This window comes from Artemia franciscana, chromosome 1 (genome assembly GCF_032884065.1).
Source record: "Artemia franciscana chromosome 1, ASM3288406v1, whole genome shotgun sequence".
In the NCBI taxonomy this organism is placed as follows: domain Eukaryota; kingdom Metazoa; phylum Arthropoda; class Branchiopoda; order Anostraca; family Artemiidae; genus Artemia; species Artemia franciscana.
The window spans coordinates 55,887,212-55,909,077 of NC_088863.1; the positions used below are offsets into that span (position 1 = coordinate 55,887,212).

The 21,866-nt window shown below is 35.7% G+C and overlaps 1 protein-coding gene across 3 annotated transcripts in view; it reads right to left on the reverse strand.

The window, feature by feature from the left end:
• LOC136031527 (uncharacterized) overlaps positions 1-21,866 on the reverse strand; it is a 146,532-nt gene that overhangs the window by 68,644 nt on the left and 56,022 nt on the right. For all 3 annotated transcript variants that reach the window (XM_065711200.1, XM_065711206.1, XM_065711211.1), the window contains 2 exons: positions 21,068-21,169; positions 11,705-11,925 (listed from right to left, as the gene is read on the reverse strand). In XM_065711200.1, coding sequence (XP_065567272.1) covers positions 11,705-11,925; positions 21,068-21,116 — 270 coding nt within the window. In that variant the 5' untranslated portion in view covers positions 21,117-21,169. The remainder of the gene's footprint in view (positions 1-11,704; positions 11,926-21,067; positions 21,170-21,866) is intronic.

Below are 21,866 nucleotides of genomic sequence, written 5' to 3' on the forward strand. Positions count from 1 at the left end.
CGTGTTGCATTACCTAAAGCCAATATTGAACTGATTAAATTAAAACAAAAAGCATGGAGAGACTACAAAAGCAATTGACAAAGTAACGACCGAGAGAAAACACTCAAGAGGCTCCGCAACAATGTTCGGAAAGCAACAAGAAGAGAAGGAAAGCTTAGAGAACGTAAATTAGCTTTTTCCTTGAAAAAAAACAAACAAAAAGTTTCTGGAAACACCTGAACAGCAAAAAGAAAAACAAAAGTGGAGTCTCCTCTCTTTACGATCCCATGAAACAAAAGCTGGTACACGACCCCACGGACAAGGCAAATACTCTCAACAGCCAGTTCTCTTCTGTTTTTACTCAGGAACGTGAGAACGAGGACCACTTTAGCCGCGAGGAACCAATTCAGGGTCTAAGCGATTCAATAAGACCGATAGAGATCAACCATAGAGATGTTCTAAAGAAACTCAGAGAGCTTAACCCAAGCAAGTTCACTGGCCCAGAAAATCTACATCCAAAACTGCTCAAGGAACTTGCAACGGTAATAACAGCGCCACTAGTCTACATTTACAGAAAGTCTTTTTAACTCGGACAGCTTCCCACTATTTGGAAAAAAGCTACTGTCGTCCCAATATCCAAAGCTGGGAAAACGAGGAGACCCATCAAACTACCGACCGATAAGCCTCACTTGTATCACATGTAAAGTACTTGAGTCTCTTATTGCAGACCACACCATAGAACACTTAAAACGAGAAAAAATACTTACCGAAAAGCAGTTTGGTTTTCTGAAGGGACGATCTTCAGAAATCCAACTGCTTTGTGCCACAGATGATTGGAAGAAAAACATCGACAAGGGGTTTCAGATTGATATCATATACTTGGATCTCAAGAAAGCCTTTGACAAAGTTCCCCATAAGCGTCTCGTCCAGAAGCTCAGGAAATACGGTCTCTCCTCATCCAGTTCCTCATCCAGTCTTCTTCAATGGATTATGGACTTCTTAACTTGGCAGAAAGCAAGCTGTGTGCGTAGAAGATTGTCTCAGCAATACCGAAGAGGAAGTTTTTAGTGGAGTACCCAGGGGTCAATCCTCGGCCCTCTTCTGTTTAATCTCTGTATCAACGACCTAGTTGAGGGTATCAAATCTTACATCCTTCTCTACGTGGACAACACAAAGCTATATCGTGTCATCTCGTCATGTGAAGACATTCACCACCTGCAGGCGGATCTGCAACGAATCGATGACTGGATGAAGATGTGGATCATGGAAATCAATACCCAGAAAAGTATTGAAGTATTATCAATACCCTCACTCTAGGCAAACAAAAATTTTCGCCCTCACACTCTCTTGGTTCTGCTTCACTCACTCTTAGTAAAGAAGAAAGATACCCAGGCATCATAGTAGATTCTGAACTTCAGTAGCCACTATGAAGCTGTCGTCAAGAAGGCTTCCAAAGTTGCTGGTATGATCAGAAGAAACTTCTCGTGCGAGGACGATGAAATGCTCGCTACGCTCTATAAGTCCCTTGTCCGCCCGATTCTCGAGTAGGGACATTGCTCTGCAAGACCATGCTACAACAAGGACATAGATGTTCTCGAAAATGTTCAGAGGAGGATAACTAAATTCTCTCCCAGGTTACGTTTATTTCCCTACGAAGAGCGGCTTAGAAAGCTTGAAATCCCAACCCTCACCTATAGACTCCATCGTGGTGATCTTATTGAAATGTAGAAGCTCTGCAATGGAGCCTATGATAATGTACCAGCCGAAAGAATCGTGCAGTTCAATAAAAATCATCTCCGAGGACATCAGTACAAAGTGAGTATGGAACGCGTTTGCAAGGACATGGGCCGATGACTTTTGGCAACCGAGTGGTTAAGCATTGGAACTACTTACCAGAAAGAGTAATCTGCTCCACAAACCTACTGACATTCAAGAAGGAAGTTGATGAATATTATTCAAGTGACATTTTCTCCTTGTGCAAATTTAGAAGAAATGCAAATTAAGATTTTTGTTTTGTAGAGGCTTAGCGGCCTGCCATCAAATTTGCGAATATATTTATGTATTTATAGTAACTTTGGCCGTATTAAAAAACACATCATGGTGAGGGTTGCGAGGCAAAAGGTTGATTTTCCGAGTTCGTTGATTTTTGAGTTAAAAAAAGGGAATAGTTGAGGGAAAAGTCAACGTCATGGGCAATCGGAGAAAAAGCCAAGACAGATTGTCCAATTAAGTGGGCATCAATGCTAAAGCCTGTGAGGAGATACTCCTGCAGACAGACCAAATTAAAATCATTGTACAGCACATCAATGAAAAAGTTCTTATCCTTATTAACATTAATTTTAGACCATATAATTGAAAACATCAAAGTCATTGCAAAATGGGGGAGCACAACATTAGTTCCTTAGCTATAGGGTGGACCAGATTATAGGATGCATGATTTTTATCACAGTTAGCAAAATTGAGATCAGCGCTACAAGGACTATCCTTAAAAAAGAGATGTGGCCCAACACATCTGGCATCGGGAACACATCGGGATATTGCTGGTGAAAGGACCTTCGTGGTGACTAAAATGACTAGAAATTGCATGATTCAGGTGTGTTAAGCAAATCAGCTGATGATATGTTAACATGACCGGAGTTTTCTTATGAACCATAGGTCACTTTTTGTAAACGTGAAAACGACTTTTTTAATGAATTTCTGCAGAGTAGGCATCCCAGTTGATGCAAGTGGTCTAGTTATGTTATTCAGGAAGACTGTCATGCAAATTCAGATCGGGCGGTACTTAGGATTTCAGAGATTGAAATCTTTCATAGATGCATCACACTTCTATAAAAATTGCCCGAGGAGTTGCAATGTGGTTTGGACACAAGCATTGTTTTTGCCTTTATCATTCAGTCTTTTAGTCTCTGTCTTTAGTCTTTTAGTCTTTTTAATCTTTTAATCTCACTAGAGGCAGCGCAATAGCGCTGCCTAAGTAAAGAGCGATGTGAGCACAATGTATTGTTTGTTTGGGTCAGGGCACTTCGTATTGAAGAAGCTGTCGTAGAAACTTCGAAAAGAGCTAAATCGACCAGAAATCGAAGGGGCTACTGCCTCTTTTATAAGTCGGAAGTGATTGAATGGCAAATGCCCTCCCACGCCCACCACTTCCCCAGACACTTCCAATCAAAATTTTGATATAGTAATTTTGTTCAACTTAGTTAAAAGGTCTTGAAATTATATTTGAGGACGACAACACCACCCACAGCACTCAAGGCAAGGGTTGTAAGTTGTTTCCTGTTGGCATATAAGGTATATATATAAATGGTGATCAATAAATTTCGGATGGGGCTCATTGGAATGGTAATCAGAAGTTATAGTGCCCTTTTTAAGATTCAGAGTGATTAGAGGGTGGATACCCCCCCCCCACATCTCGTATTTTCCAGAACTAAATCTGATAGAAATTTTGAGCTGCCCATTTGTTGTCTTATAAACTTTGAAAAGAGCTAACTCGATTGGAAACTCATAGGACTAGGGCCCATTTTAATAGTCAAAAGAGGTTGAAATGCAACTAACCGCCCTCCCACGCCCGCCACTTCTCCAAACACATGCAATCAAAATTTTGAGATAACTATTGTGTTCAACGTAATTGAAAGGTCGGGAAAATATGTCTTTAAGGATGACAAACCCCCAGAGCCCTCAGAAAAAAGGGTTGTAAGTTATGTCCTTGGGACATATAAGGAATATATAGAAAGGGTAGTCGTATAAATTTGGAGGGGGCTTATTAGATTGCTAATCAGAAGTTTGAATGCGCTTTGTAAGATTCAGGATAATCGAAGGGTGGATACCCCCTCTACACATCTCGTATCTTCCCAAAATACATCATATGGAAGTTTTAAAATGTTCATTTGTTGTCTTAAAAAACTTCTAAAAGAGCTAATTCGATTAGACATTGAAAGGAATATGTCCCTTTTTAATAGTCAAAAGTGATTTGTGGGCAAGTAACCCCCTTTCCACGTCCACCATTTTCCTAAACACATCCAATCAAAATTTTAAGTTGACCATTTTATTCAACGTATTTAAAAGGTCTGGAGACTATGTCTTTGAGAATGACAGCACCCCACAGCCCTCGGGCAATAATTGTAAGTTATACCTTAAGGCCACATAAGATCTATTTAGAAAGGGGTATTGTAAAAATTCCAGAATGGGCTCATGTGATTGGAAATTAGAAGTTTCAGTTCCCTTTTTAACATTCAGAGTGATCAAATGGTGAATTCCCTCCTAGGCCTCGTATTTTCCCAAAATGAATTTCACCAAAATTTTGAGATGGCCATTTGGTGTTGCAGAAAATTCAAAAAAAGTTCATTCCATTCAACTGGAAGATATAAGGGTTCTTTTTAATAGTCGAAAATGATTGGAGGGCAAGTAACCCCCCTGTCACGCCCTCCATTTCCCCAAACACATCCAATCAAAATTTTGAGATAGCCATTTTGTTCAACGTAGTTGAAAAGTCTGGAAATTACGTTTTTAAGGATACCCTCCTCCTCCTCCAACAGACCTCTAGGCAAGGGTTGTAGGTTTGCCCTGGGGGCATATATGGCATATATAGAAAGGGTAGTCATAAAAATTTTGGAGGGGCCTTGTCGATTGGTAATTCATAGTTCCAGTGCCATTTTTAAGATTCAGAGTGATCAGAGCTTTGATACCCCCCAGCACCTCGTATCTTCCCGAGATGAATCTGATAAAAATTTTGAGATGCCCAATTCTTGTCTTAAAAACTTCAAAAAGAGCTCATTCGATTGAAAATTGAAAGGGCTTCTGCTCTTTTTAATAGTCAAAAGTGGTCGAAGGGCAGCTCACCCCCCCTCTCATGCCCACTATTTCTCCAAACACGTCTAATCAAAATTTTAATAGCCATAGCCCCGCATAGATCATTTGATTGGAAATTGAAAGTTCTAGTTACCTTTTTAACAGTCAAAAGTCATCGGCGAATATTTACCTCCCCTTCACCCTCTTTTCCTAAAATACATTCGATATGTTTGAGATAGGTATTTTCTTTGAAATACTCCAACGATCAGATAACAAAAACTTCAGGGTTGACAAACCCTTCCCACATCAGCTGGGGGGATCTAAGGATTGTAGGCTGTACCCCGGGGTATATAAGGTTTTTTGGAAGAGCTGGTAGTTTAAACTTTAGACTTTGGAAGGGACTCAAATGAGAAGAAATTCAAAGTTCTAGTTCCCTTCTTAAAAGTAAAAAGCTAACTAACCACATATGCCACATATGGGAGTATATATGGTTCTTATAGAAGGGGTGCTAGTGTAAACTACAGAGAGGACTCATTTGACTTAAATTGAAAGTTCTAGTCCCATTTTTAAGAGTCAAAAGAGATCGGAGGGCAACTAGCAACTTCAAAAAGAGCTCATTCGATTGAAAATAGAAAGGGCTTCTGCTCTTTTTAATAGTCAAAAGTGGTCGAAGGGCAGCTCACCCCCCCTCTCATGCCCACTATTTCTCCAAACACGTCTAATCAAAATTTTAAGATAACTATTTTGTTCATCATAATTAAAGGGTCCAAAAATTATTTATTTGAGGGTAACAACCCTCCAAAGCCTTCAGGGCAAGGATTGTAAGATATTTCCTGGGGGCATACAAGGTGTACATAGAAAGGGTGATTGTATAAACTTCAGAGTGGGATTATTGGATTAGTAATCAAAAGTTCAAGTGCCCTTTTTAAGATTCAAAGTGATCAGAGGGTGGATACCCCCAAACACCTCATATTTTCCCGAAATGCACCTGATAGAAATTTGGAGATGGCCATTTGTTGTCTTAGAAACTTCAAAAACAGCTCAATCGATTCAAAATTGAAAGGGTTATTGCCCTTGCCCTTTTTAATAGTCAAAAGTGATTGGAGGGCAACTATCCCTCTCCCACGCCCACCATTTCTCCAAGCAAATCCATTCAAAAATTTTAAATAGTCATTTTGTTCAACGTAGTTGAAAGATTCGGAAATTATGCATTCAAGGATGACGACCCCCCCCCCCCCAGAACTCTCGATTCAAGGGTTTTAATTTAAATCCTAGGGGCAAATGAGGTACATAGAGGGATCGTATCAACTTTGGAGGGGATTTGTGGAGTTTTTAATAAGAAGTTCTAGTGCCATTTTAAGATCCAGGATGATCAAAGGGTGGATATCCTTCCCCACACCTCATGTTTTCCCAAAATGCGTCTCATAGATATTTTGAGATTGCCATTTATTGTCGTAGAAATTTCGAAAACAGCTCATTTGATTGGAAATTGAAAGGCCAGTGCCCAATTTTTATAGCTGAAAGTGATTAGAGGGCAACAATACCCCCTCCCATGTCCACAATTTCCTCAAACATATCCAACAAAATTTTAAAAATTTCTCACTTTGTTCAAGTAACTAAAAGGTCCAAGAAATCATGTCTCTGAGGATGGCAACCCCCTGCATAGCCCTCAGGGCAAGGTATATATATATATATATATATATATATATATATATATATATATATATATATATATATATATGTACATATATATATATATATATATATATATAAGTATATATATAAATATATATATATATATATATATATATATATATATATGTATATATATATATATATATATATATATATATATATATATATATATATATATATATATATATATATATATATATATATATATATATATATATATATATATATATATATATATATATATATATATATATATATATATATATATATAGAAAGGGTGATCGTATAAACCTCGGCTGAGGGGGCACATTGGATTCGTAATGAGAAGTTCTAGTGCCCTTTATAAGATCAAGATTGACCAGAGGGTTCTTCCCCCCCAGACTTGCACACCCTCATGTTTTCTTGAAATGCGTGTGATTTATTTTATTAGACAAATGTGGTTGGAGGGCAACAAGCCCCCTACCCACGCCTATCGATTCCCAAAAAAATTTATAATCAAATTCTAGAGATAGCCATTTTGTTCAGCGTAGTTAATAGTTCTAGAAATTATGTCTTGGACAACCTCATAGCTTCTCAAGACCAGAACACAATTTGCACTTTACTGAAAAAAATGCCTTCAAATGTTTTCGCTTTGTTTTTACTTTTTTAAAATGTTTCTGCTAGATATATAAGAGGGGAAATCCCCCTCCTTAAACTCCAATTAAAGCTTAGTGTCTGGTGCCTTTTTTAAGATTAATAAGAAAATGGGAGGCAAGTAGCCCTTCTCAAAAGTCTATACATTTTCCGAACGCATCCAATCAAAATTTTGAGGCAACCATTTGGTTCAGCAAAGTAGAACGACCAAGCAACTATGTCTTTATTGATATTAGGCAAGTTAACTCCCTACAATTGTGCAATTGGCCCATTATACTTTAAAAATAAATGCTGCTTTAAAATAAATCAGAAGGCATTGTGTCTATGGTTACCAATTAAATAAAAAAAACGAGTTTTTTTAACTGAAAGTAAGGAGCGACATTAAAACTTAAAACGCACAGAAATTACTTCGTATATGAAAGAGGCTGCTTCCTCATCAACGCCCCGCTCTTTACGCTCAAGTTTGACTCTTTCTCTCAATTCTTCTTTTTAAAACAGTAAAAAACTTTAGCGTAAAGAGCGGGGCGTTGATGAGGAAGCAGCCTCTTTCATATACGAAGTAATTTCTGTGCGTTTTAAGTTTTAATGTCGCTCCTTACTTTCAGTTAAAAAAACTCGTTTTTTTTATTTAATTTCTGAACGTTTTTGAATCAATGCATGTTTTGATTTTGGCTCTCCGCAGAGGAATAATCAAAACAAAATTTGTATATTTTTTTTTGGGGGGGGGGCTAAATGGCTTTCTCATAATTTTGATCGAATGATTTTGAGAAAAAAAGAGCGGGGGCGAAGCCTAGTTGCCCTCCGATTTTTTGGTTAATTAAAAAGGCAACTAGAACTTTTAATTTTTTACGAATCTTTTTATTGGTAAAAGATTTACGTAACTTATAAATTAGCTTACGTAAAGAACTTTTGTATTCTCATGTTTTTATTACATATATGAGGGGATTCGCCCCATCGTCAGTACCTCGCTCTTTACACTAAAGCTTAAATTTTATCCCAATTCATTAAGAATGACCCCTGAATCACAAAAGCCGTAGAATAAATAGTTGAAATTACTAAAAATACTTTAGCGTAAAGAGCTAGGTATCATAAGGAGGTGAGCCCCTTATATGGGCAATAATTTCTGTTTGTTTTAAGTTTTATTGCTGTTCCTTACTTCCAGCTGAAAAAGCTGGGCCGCAATTTCTACAGCAATTTCCCAAAGTCTGGATACTTCAGAACAAAGGAGTGAAGATTATACGATAATATTTAAAATACGTAAATGATGCAAGTGTTTGTTTTAAGTCTTAAGGCTTGCTCAATGTAGGCCAACCACATGAGTATCCAGTAGTAGTTTTCGTTTTCCATGTGTGCATAATCAAGCCCCAGACGTTTTTCATGACACTTACGGTGGTAACAGAGTTACTCGTGAATATGATACGAAGAATGGTGAGAATTGGCTGGTTGAACTTAGGACTAACACAAGATTAGGTTTTAAATTGTAGTTTCTTGGAACTGTAGTCTGGAATTCTCTATCAGTGAGCATTACGACAGCTGAGCGAGTCTTAGAGTTTAAAGCAAATTTAAAAGGACATTGTATTAAATGATGGTTCAATTGTGCATTTGGGTGGGAGTGGGTGGTAGGGAGAAAGGGTTATTGGGGGGTAGTGGGAAGTGATGGTTTGATTGAAGGTGTGGCTGTTAAGGGGAGAGTAGGGCTGTCAGGAGTTGGTTAATTTTGGAAGTGATGATGTTAAGGAGTTTGAATTATTTTGTATTTTAGTTATTTTTTAACATTTTTTTGTTATGTGTTGTTGGTTTGTTTAAAAAATATTTGATTTTGTCTTCTGCTCGACAGCAAAGATATAGGGTATGTCATTATTTAGTAAATGTAAATTGTTAAGAGTAAAAATTATCTTAACGAATAAGGTCCTTATCAGAAGTGGCTAATGGTATCTTAGGGGGAAACTTTGGATCGCAGCTAGGAATATTGGTGGAAAGGCCTTTATATAATTCCTTTTTGGGATGCTTATTGAAAAGATAAAACAAAAATTGACCCCCTCAACTTTTTCCCCTTTAGCTGCTTAAGTATCTAAGGTATGATTCTGAATCAAGGGTACTCTTACAAACAGAGGATTTGCTAGATGTTTTCCAGAGACTTTAAATCTGGATTGTTTAGGATATATTACTGACTCTCCGTAACTTAAACAATAAGCTCTACGAAAAATGTGGGTCTATCCCGCTTTCTAGAGCTATAATAAAAGACAGTTTGAGATGGCTAGGAAAGGTTCTGGGGATGAAGGATGACAGATTGCCCGGGATCAGCCTTTTCATGCAACAACCAAGGGACAAACGAAAAGCAGGTTGTTCCTGAATGGGGTGGAAGAATATTGTAAGAAAAGATTCAGAGAAAGCAGGAACTTCTTGGGAGTTTGTGAAGAGGGAGGCTAGATTGATTAGAGTGAGATAGATTGAAGTGGAGGAATGGTCTGTGCGGCTGTGTTAGCCTCGTGTCGTACGTCGCAGTGAGTTATTAGTAGTAGTAGTTTTTCACAAGGCCCGCTTTCTTGAGCTATAATTAAAGACAGGTTGAGATGGCTAAAAAAGGTTCTGAGGATGAATGATGAGAGATTTGCCCAAGATCGCCCTTGTCGTGTAACAACCATATCTGCATGCATATAGTATTCTTTGATTTACATGATCATCCTCCTTAATATTTCCAGAAAGTTTCACCTTACTAAACTCAACTTTTGGAGTAGTAGTGTATATGCTCCCTTTTGGCAGGTTTAAAATCCCCCTCGACATGCCCTGAAAGTAGAATATATTTTTTTTATTTAGTTCAACATCCCCCACAGCAGTCCATTAAACTTTCACCTATATAACCAAGTCATGTTAGAAACAGTACTAGTGGCAGTAGTAGTAGCATACACACAGAACCGTTTGGTTAGTTAAACATCCCCCTCAACATGTTTTGATAGCTTTAACTTAATATTCTAGGGATATTCCTTAGATACTATTGCTTTGTCACCCTCAACACACCCTGAAAGTTTCAGCTGAATACTATAAGCTTATACTCTAATGCTCTAATATTGCTGATATGTACCTTTGACAATCTTATTGTATGTATTGTGTTTTAGCTTAGAACATTCCCCGATTCTTTCGTTTTAATACCCTACTATTGGAAGTGGAACAGTAGTAGTATCAGTGATTGTAATAATACCATTAGTAGTAAAAGTAACAGTAGTAATAGTAGTAGTAGAAATAGTTTGTACGGAATGCCTTTTGTTAGTTCACCGTTAATTGTATGGGATATTGCTGTGAGCCCTTTCCACAACCTGAATGCAATTTGTTTGTTTTGATTCATTTCAGCATCCCCCCTAACATTCCATAACTATTTCGCCTTAATTCCCTTACACAGAGTGGTTGGCCTAAGACTAGTTATAGTAGTAGTAGCAGCAGTAGTAGCAGTTGTAGTTATAGTAGAAGTAGTAGTAGTAGCAATAATAGTAGTAGCAGCAGTAATAGTTGTAGTAGTAGTATGCAAATAGTGCGTTTTCATTACTTCAACATCCCCATCAAAGCGCCCTATAGGTTTCAACTCAGTACTTCGAGCCTTCTTGTTAGTTCAAAATCCCCCTCAACATGCTCTAAAAAGGTCAACTTAAAACTAATATTTAATACTCTAAGTCATTCTGGAGATGTTGCTAATATTTTCTTTTGATGATTTGCAATGACAAAGTGTCCTCATTTAATTCAACATCCTACTTCAACATTACCATATAAATTTCATCTAAATAACCTTACCTATAGTGTAATTGTAGACTACTAGCAGAAGTAGTAGGCATAGAGTGCCATTTTAATAATTTTCCTCCTCCTTTTTATGTCCTGGAAGTTTCAGCTTAATGCTGAAAGCTGTTTCTAAGATATTCTTGATACGCACTTTGACAACGTGTATGCTTGTAGTGTTTTTTGATTGTTTGATTTGATTGTTATTTGAAGTATGTTTGATTTAGTTAACTATCCATTCAACATTCCCTGAAACGCATTAATGTCCATAACTCTAAGAGTTCGTTTACTAGAAGCGGCAGTAGTAGAAGTAGTAATAGTTACTTGTACAAGAAGGAATTTCTTCGAAAAACTTCCTTTACGGAGATTTTTTTTTTATTTAATTTTTATTGGTGTCTATTCGCTTTAAATTTGACCTTGCTTGGTTCAATTTTTTTTTTTTTCTTTTTCGCGGAGAAACTTTTTGTTGAATCAAGCTCCGTCGGGAGAGGCTGAGACAGAAAAAATAATTTAAACTCTTTGGGGAAGGCCTGAGATTAAGCTTTATTTCAATCATCAGAGAATTTACCAAAAATAGTCAATGGATTAAAGTTTTCTTTTAACCAATAATTGATTAGACATATAAGAGAGGGGAAAAGTAATTCTTAGACCAAGTGTATTCACATATGCAATCAAGACAAGAATTATGCGGATGCTTAAATGCTTAAAAATAGTTTAGGTTATTCATTCTATCGCTGCTTTGTGTTTATCAGTAGTTTCAACTTGCGGGTTGTAGTTTCTGAAATACTTCACGGGGTGTTGGAATTCGACGCCTATTTTATGCTAAAATATCTAAAGGATTTACCAAAATGTTGACTCCAGGCAGATTGAATGACTTCATTCTGTCACTAAGAAATTCTTCCTCTGGAATATAGCGGAATATTTCTTCATTTCCTTTATACCATTTTAAAGAATAAAGACCATCATTTTCTAGGTCATATCTGCATTCAAGCATGGCATCTTGACCCAGTAAAACAGCTGATGGGACCACTATGTCTATTAGCCTTATGGAATGTGAGCGTGGAGCTGAAAGAAAGAAAGAAAAAGAATAAGAATTTAAATTCTACAGTGGCACAATTAACTAAGGATTAAAAAGCTAAATTATGAAACATAAGTAACGCAGCATTTGGTAACAAAACAAATTGCTCAGTTGTTTACTGCCATCAAGGGCATCTGTTTACATCTAAATTTAATCCTTCTAAGAATTTATTTCTTGTAAATCAGATATTTTCCTCATTCAAATTAACTTGCTGTAATAGTTTTTTAGTCCCTCTACAGACATTGTTTGGTGGTTTTTCTCCTTCCACTCCAGGTATTGCTGCGGTGTTTCAACTTAATATACTTACTGACGCAATCTAGAATTGCAATTCTACAACGTAATCTATATCGTTTCTTACGCGTATTTTTGCAGTGCCATGTATATTCCATAGTGTTAAGGTACGTTGGTAGTGAGAGAGCAATTAAGGTGCATCAGCAGTGCATTGAAGGTGTCTCAGACAGCAAGCGGTAACGGGGAAGGAACCCACTACAAGTGCCTTACGTAACCACCAATTTTTCGGTATCCTTAAATTGTAGGTAATAGTTGAGAAGGTCTTTGCACATCCCTTGTTTCTGGACTGACTTGCTCTATTGTCTACCTGTGTGCTTTCTGACGAACCGGCATGTTATATGTGGCGAATTGGCTATGAAAATTGACTGCACATCGTGTTAATTATTCGGAGAAGAAACTATAGATATGGCTAGTTCTATTTATGGCTGTTTGGTGCAGAACTTTTTGCAGTGGTCCATCGTCAAGGCCAAGGAAATGATAATAAAAGTGGACACTAAATTTTTCGCCAAATGATGCAATTAAGCATCTGATAACTTCGAATTTGCAATACCATTGAACATACAGACACAAGGATCGCATTCTTCGTCACACGTTTTGTCCAACATTTTCAAGCTGCAATACGGACTTTAAGAGCGGAATAAAGGTTGGTCACTAAACAAGGTAGCTGATCCATCGGCTATTCCAATTTTCTCAGCAGACCCCCCTACAAAAGTGGCCTTGCACCTCAACGACAGCATCCGAATCCTAAATTTTCTGTATGATAAACAGGAAATGTTTGTGCTGAGTATATGCTAAAAGATTCGTGCTAGCTCACCAATCCCCTTGTGTTACTGTGTTGCTTTTAAATATTTCTGACAATATTCATATACACAATCCTACAAATCAGCGTGATTTTGTGAAGAAACTTGGCTGTGTTGAAAAGATGAAACATATTTTTAGCCACCAAAATGGACTAGTAGCTCAAATGATTCATAAAGATTATTCAGCTTTGGTGGTGGCTGCAATTCTTAGCAGTGTGGAAATTTGGGCTAATATTTAATAAATCGAATGCGTAGTCAAAGGTGACGCTTTAGCATTGCCTATACTAAGAGCATACGACTTCAATGTTTTATAATTATTGTTTTTTTTTCCAGAGACAATTCATATGGAAGATGTGGTTCTATAAACTTCGAAGGGGGCTAATTTGATTGTAAGTTCGAAGTGATCAAAAGTGATCGGCGGGCATATACCCCCCTCCCTCCAACACACATAAGCACCGTATTTTCCCTAAATATATCCGATCTGAATTTTCAGATTGCGAGTTTGTTTGAAATAGTCCAGTGATCAGTTAGTAAGAACTTTGAGGTTAAAATACCCCCCCAAGCCCGAGGGAAGGACCTTTAATCTATGGCTAGGGATCATAAAGAGAGAGAGAGAAGCCTTATTAAATTCACAACAACAAAATAAATTAACCAGCATAGCCATTACTAGAAAGTTAAATATCCTGTGCGTAGTGACTCAATGGTTTAATTAATTGACATTATTAATATCATGTAAATTAATATACAAAAAAATAATGAAAAGAAGAAAGAGAGAAAGAAAAAACGACTAAGCCCTTACAAGAAAACTGCTGTCACCCGGCATCTCGACAACGTAAGAACTTTTTGACTTGTGATTTCAATGAAGAAACTGATTCGGAGCCCCTCATAAGAATGATAATCAGAATTAGTAGAAAAAATATCCACAAAACAAGCTGGTGAAACACCATTTAAACATTGGTATGCCAATGTTAGAAAATAAGATCTTCGAGGTTAAAATGCCCCCTCCCCAAGCCCTGGGGAAGAATTGTAAATTATGCCTAGGGGTCATAGAGAGAGAGAGAAGCTTTATCAAATTCACAACAACAAAATCCATTAACGAGCATAGCCACTACTAGAAGGTTAAATATCCTGTGCGTAGTGACTCAACGGTTTAATTAATTGACTTTATTAATAACATGTAAATAAATACACCAAAAAATAATGAAAAGAAGAAAGAGAGAAATAAAAAATGACTAAGCCCTCACAAGAAAACTGCTCTCACCCTGCATCTCGACCACGTAGGAATTTTTGCCTTGTGATTTAAATGAAAAAAACTGATTCGGAGCCCCTAATGCTGTCAGGGAGGCTATTCCAGAGGCTTACACTCACATGGCAAAATACATGAGCAGAATTCACTGCATTTCTTATTTTAGATATTAGCTTATCTACATTTCTAGTATGATAAGAATGATAATCAGAATTAGTGGAAAAAATATCTACAAAACAAGCTGTTGAAACACCATTTAAACATTGGAATGCCAATGTTAGAAAATAAGAACTTTGAGGTTAAAATACCCCCCCCCCCGAAATCCCCGAAGAAGAGGTTTAACTTATGCCTTGGGGTAGTAGAGAATGAGAGAAGCTTGTTAAATTTACAACAACAAAATCAACTAACGAGTATAGCCACTACTAGAAGGTTAAATATCCTGTGCGTAGTGACTCAATCATTAAATTAATTGACATTATCAATAACAAGTAAATAAATATACAAAAAAAATATGAAAAGAAGAAAGAGAGAAAGAAAAGACGACTAATCCCACACAAGAAAACTGCTCTCACCCGGCATCTCGACCACGTAAGAACTTTTTGACTTGTGATTTAAATGAAAAAACTGATTCGGAGCCCCTAATGCTGTCCGGGAGGCTATTCCAGAGGTTACACTCACATGGCGAAACACATGAGCTTATGTCACTGTAATTCTTATTTCAGATACTAGCTTACCCACATTTCTAGTATCATAAGAATGATAATCAGAATTAGTAGAAAAAATATCCACAGAACAAGCTGGTGAAACACCATTTAAACATTGGTATGCCAATGTTCACAACTGGTGATCCTGTAACTGACCAACATTTAAAATTTTAAAGTAGGAATAATAAATATGTGTATCACTAAAATCAGAACAGATATAAAATTAGAAAAGACGAACTGCTTTATTCTGAATTGTCGGGATTCTTCTATAATTAGCATAAAATGCCTGCCCAAAGGGCACACCCACATACAATATAAGGTTGAATATTCGCACCATAAATATTCTTAAAACAGAAATCAGGAAAGAATTACAAAAACGACGAAGTAAACCTAGGCTCCTTGTTACACTGGACGATACAATTTCACTGTGTTTTTTTTCCTATTCAAATTACAGTCAACAAAAAATCCCAAATATTTTGTTTCAAAAACTTGATTAATTATTGCATCACCAAAGTAAATACTATTCAAACAACTTGTAACAACACCAGTACGCCTAAAAATCATATAATTAGTTTTACTAGCATTAACACTTAAAAAATTAAGACTAGTAAATACATTTAGGTACTGGAGGACATCATTTGCGCGAACTACAAGATCTATAAGTTTTGCCTCTGCAATAGTTATTGCTGTGTCGTCTGCAAATGTTGTAATAACTGCACCAGGAAGATAAAATCTTAGCGTGTCAACACATGCTAGAAATAAAAGTGGAAACAAAACAGATCCTTGAGGAATTCCAAAATATAGTTGTGATACAGTACTTGTACAATCATTAATCACATATTGCATTGATCTTCCATGCAAATAGGATCTAAACCACTGAATACAATTATCCCTAATACCCAAATTACTAAGTCTAGGCAGCAATAATTCAAAATCAACCGTGTCGAAAGCCTTTTTAAAGTCAATAAAAATTGTCAACGGAATCTTTCCACTTTCAAATCCAATGCTGACATTATCAAGCAAATGATGCATTGCGTGACATGTTGAGTGGCTCTTTCTAAATCCAAACTGAGTATTGTATAACATTTTATTCTTCGCTGAGGCACTTCATGTGGTAGGGATGGTCGTATAAACTTCGAAGGGCACTTTTTTGATTGGAAATAAAAAGTTATAGGGCGCTCTTCCTCCGAAAGCTAATCAAAAGTTATAGTTGTGCCCTGGGGGATTGTATGGTTCTTATGCAAGAGCTGCTCGTAAATACTTTGCAGGGGGCTCATTTGATTGGAAATAAAAATTCTTGCTTAATTTTTGAGTCAAAAGAGATCGGAGGTCAACTAGTCCCCCCTGCCCTTTCCTTCAAACACATCCAATAAAAATTTTGAGATAGCTATTTGATTGAAAGTATTTAAAACATTAGATAATAAAAACTCCTGGGTTGGCAGAGCCCCCCAAAACCCAATGACAAGTGTTTTAAGTTATACTCCAGAAGTCTTTAAGTTTTTTATGCGATGGGAGGTCGTATAAACTTCGGAAGCAGATCATTTGATTGGAAATTGAAAGTTCTAGTTACCTTTTTAACAGTCAAAAGTCATCGGAGACTATTTACCTCCCCCTCACCCTCTTTTCCTAAAATACATTCGATATGTTTGAGATAGATATTTTCTTTGAAATAGTCCAACGATCAGATAACAAAAACTTCAGGGTTAACAAACCCTTCCCACATGAGCTGGGGGGATCTAAGGATTGTAGGCTGTACCCCAGGGTATATAAGGTTTTTTGGAAGAGCTGGTAGTTTAAACTTTGGACTTTGGAAGGGACTCAAATGAGAAGAAATTCAAAGTTCTAGTTCGGGTTGTATAAGGTTTTCATATAAGGGTGTTTGTATAAACTTAAGAAGTGGCTCACTTGATTGGATATTGAAAGTTCTAGTTACTTCTTTAAGAGTTAAAAGTGAAAGGAGGGCATCTACCCCCTCCCTTGCACATACCCCTTTTTCTTCAAACACATTCAATCAAAATTTTAAGATAGCCTTTTTGTTTTAAATAGTCCAATGATCAGATAACCAAAATTTTGAGGTCAATATACCCCCTCACTTTTTCCGAGAGCCTGGGGTAAGGCCTGTAACTCATACCTGGTGGCAAATAAAGTTTTTATGGAAAAGGCAAACTTCATAGGGGACTCAAACAACCATAAATTGAAAGTTCTAGTTTACTTTTTAAAAGGAAAAAGTAATCTAATGGCAACTAGACCACTTCCCCCCACCATCAACCGTTTTTCACAAATTTTCCCAATCCAAAATAGACCATAGATTATGAAATAAAAACATCAGGGTTTTTTTCAACCCGCAAGAACCCAGGAAAAGTGTTGTAAATTATGCCTAGGGGGCAAATAAGGTTCTTATGGAAGGAATAATTGTATAGACTTCAGAGGGGGCTCATTTTATTGGAAATTGAATTTCTAGTTCCTTTTTTAAGAGTCAGAGGGGACGGGAGGGCATCTAGTCCCTCCTGCTTACTTTACCCCCATTACACCCGATCAACTTTTAGATCGTCATTGTTTTAAAATAAGTCAAAATATCAGACAACAGAAACCTTAGGATCAATACAACCCCCAAAGACCGGGGGTAAGTGTTATATATTGCGTCCTGGGGGTATACAATGTACTTTCCCGAGGGTTTTGAAAATAGTTTAAAGATCAGATAAGCTGAACCCCAACTCCCACTCAAAAACTTATAAACGATATTTTGTTCCAAAACTTAGGGGTGTTGGCCCCTTGCCTTCTCTGCATGGTCCAGCCCCACCCCTAGAAAACACTTATTAGCAATATTTTATTCTAAAAATTATGGCAAACCACCTCTGGTCCTCCATGGCCCGACCCCCCAAAAAAACTTATTAGTGATATTTTATTCCAAAATCAAGGGAGCTGACCCCTGGTCCTCCCTCCTTGCCCCCCCTCCAAAAAAAAACAACAAAAACAAAAGCTTATTAACGATACTGTTTTTTCCAAAAATTATAGGAATTCAGTTTAATATTATTAAATCATTCAAAAATTGTTCAAAGACACCTATATTCTTCACTACGAACAAGAGTTTGGCTGCTGACCGTTTTCCTAACGGTAAAAGCATAGGGCCTACTGCGTATTTGGCAAATTACTAAAACGAATTATATTACAAATGTTTCTCTTGTACTTACTACAACATTCAAAATAAAATGAAAATTGCAGTGAAACCATGCCAGACCAATAGGCCAACTAGGCTTTGCTGCTTTTGCTATTCTCAAAGTTTTTGGGATTTCCCTGAAAATCTTGCAAAAATAGGGCGTCAAAAACACTTTGACATAGATGTTTCAAAGCCTTAAATCTCACCCTGAGTGAAAAAAAATCTTAAGCTGGTGATCTTTCTACAATTAATATCATTATAAATTAAATATTAAGCTTAATTTTATCACTTCTTGCCAATACTGTCAATTTATTTTGGAATAAAAATTATTTTAGTAACAGTGAATTTTGAAAAACTTGCAACTTTGGCAATAAATAATGAACAGAAATTAATTAAAAAACTTTCCGAAAAGGAAGTTTTTTAATGTAAAGTAAAGGCCATTTTAAAATTAACATCGGAAGAAATCTAAGCCTACAATAAATCATACTCAAAATGACAAGAAATTACTATTAAAGAACAAATGAAACCCAAAACGAACAGAAAATAAGCAAATAATCATAACAAGCAAACATACAATAGGTACTAATATAAAAGAGTAAATAAATCTAAAAACAAGTGAAACTTAAATTGAATATGCAAATCAAGCTTGGAACGATCAAAAACTATCACAAACAACAGTTTGGGTTTGCATTCTACTCTCACTGTAAAAGTCCAAGATCTACTGCGTCATTGGCGCTTCACTGAAAACAAATTATATTACATATATTTTCTTTTGTACTTATTACAACATTGAAAATAAACATACAATTAAGGTATGATTAAATTTTGAATTAATGAGCTTTCAGCAATTAATACCATTATATATCAAATATCAGTTTAATGTTATTTGCTATTTCCAATATTATTCAAGACAAATATAGCTTCACTACAATCAAGAGTGTGGATACTGCCCCCTTCCCCAACTGTAAAAGTCTAAAGCCTGCTTCGTCATTGGTGCTTCACTGAAAACGAATTGTATTAAAAATGTTTTCTTTTTTCCAGTTATAGCAGCATTGAAAATGCAAATAAAATTACAATGAAATAAAATCTTGAACTAAAGATCTTTCAACAATTAATAGCGTTATATTTGAAACATTCATTTTGATTTTTTTTTGTACTTTCCAAGACTGTTCAAGGCACATTAGGTTTTCAGCAAAGAACAATTGATGCAGTGGGTCTTAAACTTTTACAGTGAGAGAAGGAAATAAAACCCAAAGTCTTGTTATTAGTGATTTTGTTCATTCCAAGCTTGATTTGCATATTCAATTTAAATTTCACTCATTTGAAGAATTATTTATTCATTTATATTAGTACCTATTGTATGTTTGCTTGCTATGATTGTTTATTTAATTTTTGTTCGTTTTGGGTTTCATTTATACTAAATAGCAAAACAATTTTGTGCGTTTTAAGCTTGAAATTAAATATTTAATTTAAGCTTTGCTCACTATAAGATTTTTTATTCATCTATATTAGTACCTGTTGTATGTTTTTTGCTATGATTTTATGTTTATTTCCGATTTGGGTTGCATTTACTCTTTAATATTATTTTCTGGTTGTTTTGAACTTGAGTTAATGTAGGTTTAGATTCCTTCAAATTTTAAGCCTAGTGTAGCCTTTACTTTTCTTTAAAAAATTTCTTTTGCGGAAAGTTTTTGTTTAAATAATCATTCTTAAAAACGACACTGATTTTGATGTTTCTCAAATATGCTTGTTTGTTGAAAGATTAATTTCTGCGACTTGCTTCGGAAATTCAACAGTTGTACAGCTGAAGTTTAAGACACAGGTCTGCATTAATTATGCATTGAAGTTTCGAGTGATGATTTAATATTGTTTTTTTTCTTGTCACTACAAATCGAGAAACCCAAACAGCGTCTCAACTGCCAAAGACTTTAATATCGCTTGGGATAGTTCAAATCTGACTAAAAATAACTAAAAAAGCAAAAATTCTTGAAATATAGGGCTAATAGCATGAATGTAACATCAAGTCTATAGGATGTGCTCATTGCGACCTTAGTTATTTTTCTTTTATATATATATATATATATATATATATATATATATATATATATATATATATATATATATATATATATATATATATATATATATATATATATATATATATATATATATATATCATTTAACTTTTGAATGAGTTGTATTTTCAACATATAATCATGTTTAAGCTTAGGGTAAGGCGATTGGGGAGGGTTTATTTCTGGTATTTATAATTATATTGAAAAATTTCTCTCAGATTTGTAATCAGAAGACTAAAATCGAACCCTATCACCTATTGGTTGAAATTCAAAATCTTTTGTTAAATGTACGCTGAATATAATCTGATTATTCTTTTTTATATTTATACATTAGCAAGCCAATATGAGTAATCAAAAGGCCAGGGAATGCTTAAATGCAAATATGGTTAAAAACCCAACACCTTTTGTGAAAATTTCGCTGAATTGGGTTTGATTTAGGACAGTCAAGTTGCTACCTCATTTATTTTGATTATTAAAATTCCTCATTTTGAACTATTCCTTAAGCAAACTAGGTAAATTTATGATTTGAAAGATGGATGCTCATTCATACAAAGGTGGTGGGTGGAAAGTGGCCTTTTCAGGAGATATGAGATTATGGGCCCTCTTTTGACCTTCCGTTTTTATTGATTAAACTCCTACAATAACCCTAATTCTCATTAAAGTTTAACATATCCACCAATTGTGAAATATATACTTCTTAAAAAGTTCTTTAAATTAGAGATTATTTCTAGCGACTGTTTTGAAACAAATTATTTCCTACCTTCTTGGCTCTCTTCTCTACTTTACTACGAAAAACCTTTAATTATAAAGCAAGACTCTGCAGACTTTCTAAAGAGAGAACTCAAAACAAACTCACCAAAGCTTAGAAAAAGTAAATTGGCAAATAATACTAGGTTTGGAGCCATTTCTCTTTCGTTCTTACTTAGCGGCGCTGCTTAAATAAGAGACTGAATTCAATCTGAAAGAAAAGTTAAAAACTAAACGCTAGATTACAATAAAAAAGAAAATATAATTGTCTATATATTTTTATGATTTAATAGTTAAAAATTAAACTTTGGCACATACATTGCTTGACATTGCCCCTAAAAGACTTTTATCTCAAATTGAAACCACATGACTGCAGAGCAGGTGGAGGCTTTCGTACACTAACGGCTAATGCTGTTGCAAAACTTGGTTAAATTGCTGGAATAACTATTATTCTTCTGAGGAGTAACCTAAGCTATTTTATCGTTTTTTTTTTGTTACAACCACCCCGATTTCAGCTTATTTCTAGAAAGTGGTAAGGGTCTAAACTCTGTGGTTTTTACGGAAAGTGTGGACCTTAGGCCAGATTGATGAATATGACTTTGCATTTTGGAAAGCTTTGTAGAACTCTTGGCTAGGGCCAAAAACTTATTTTTTCTACCCATTTCTATCCGTGATTTCAGCTGAATTTATCATTCAGCCTTTTGCACTTTGAATTGCGGTAGAGAAATGGTATCTAATGTACCTCTTAAAATTTAAAAGTTCTCTCATTGCTAAAGAAATTAGGGTTTATCCTTTGCTCCTTTCTAAGTGATGACGCTTGAAACTGGCCTACGGCAAAAAAGTCAACTTTTGAACTAAGACATATAGATTTCCCTTTTCGACGATAGTCGATAGCTCTTGACGAGCTT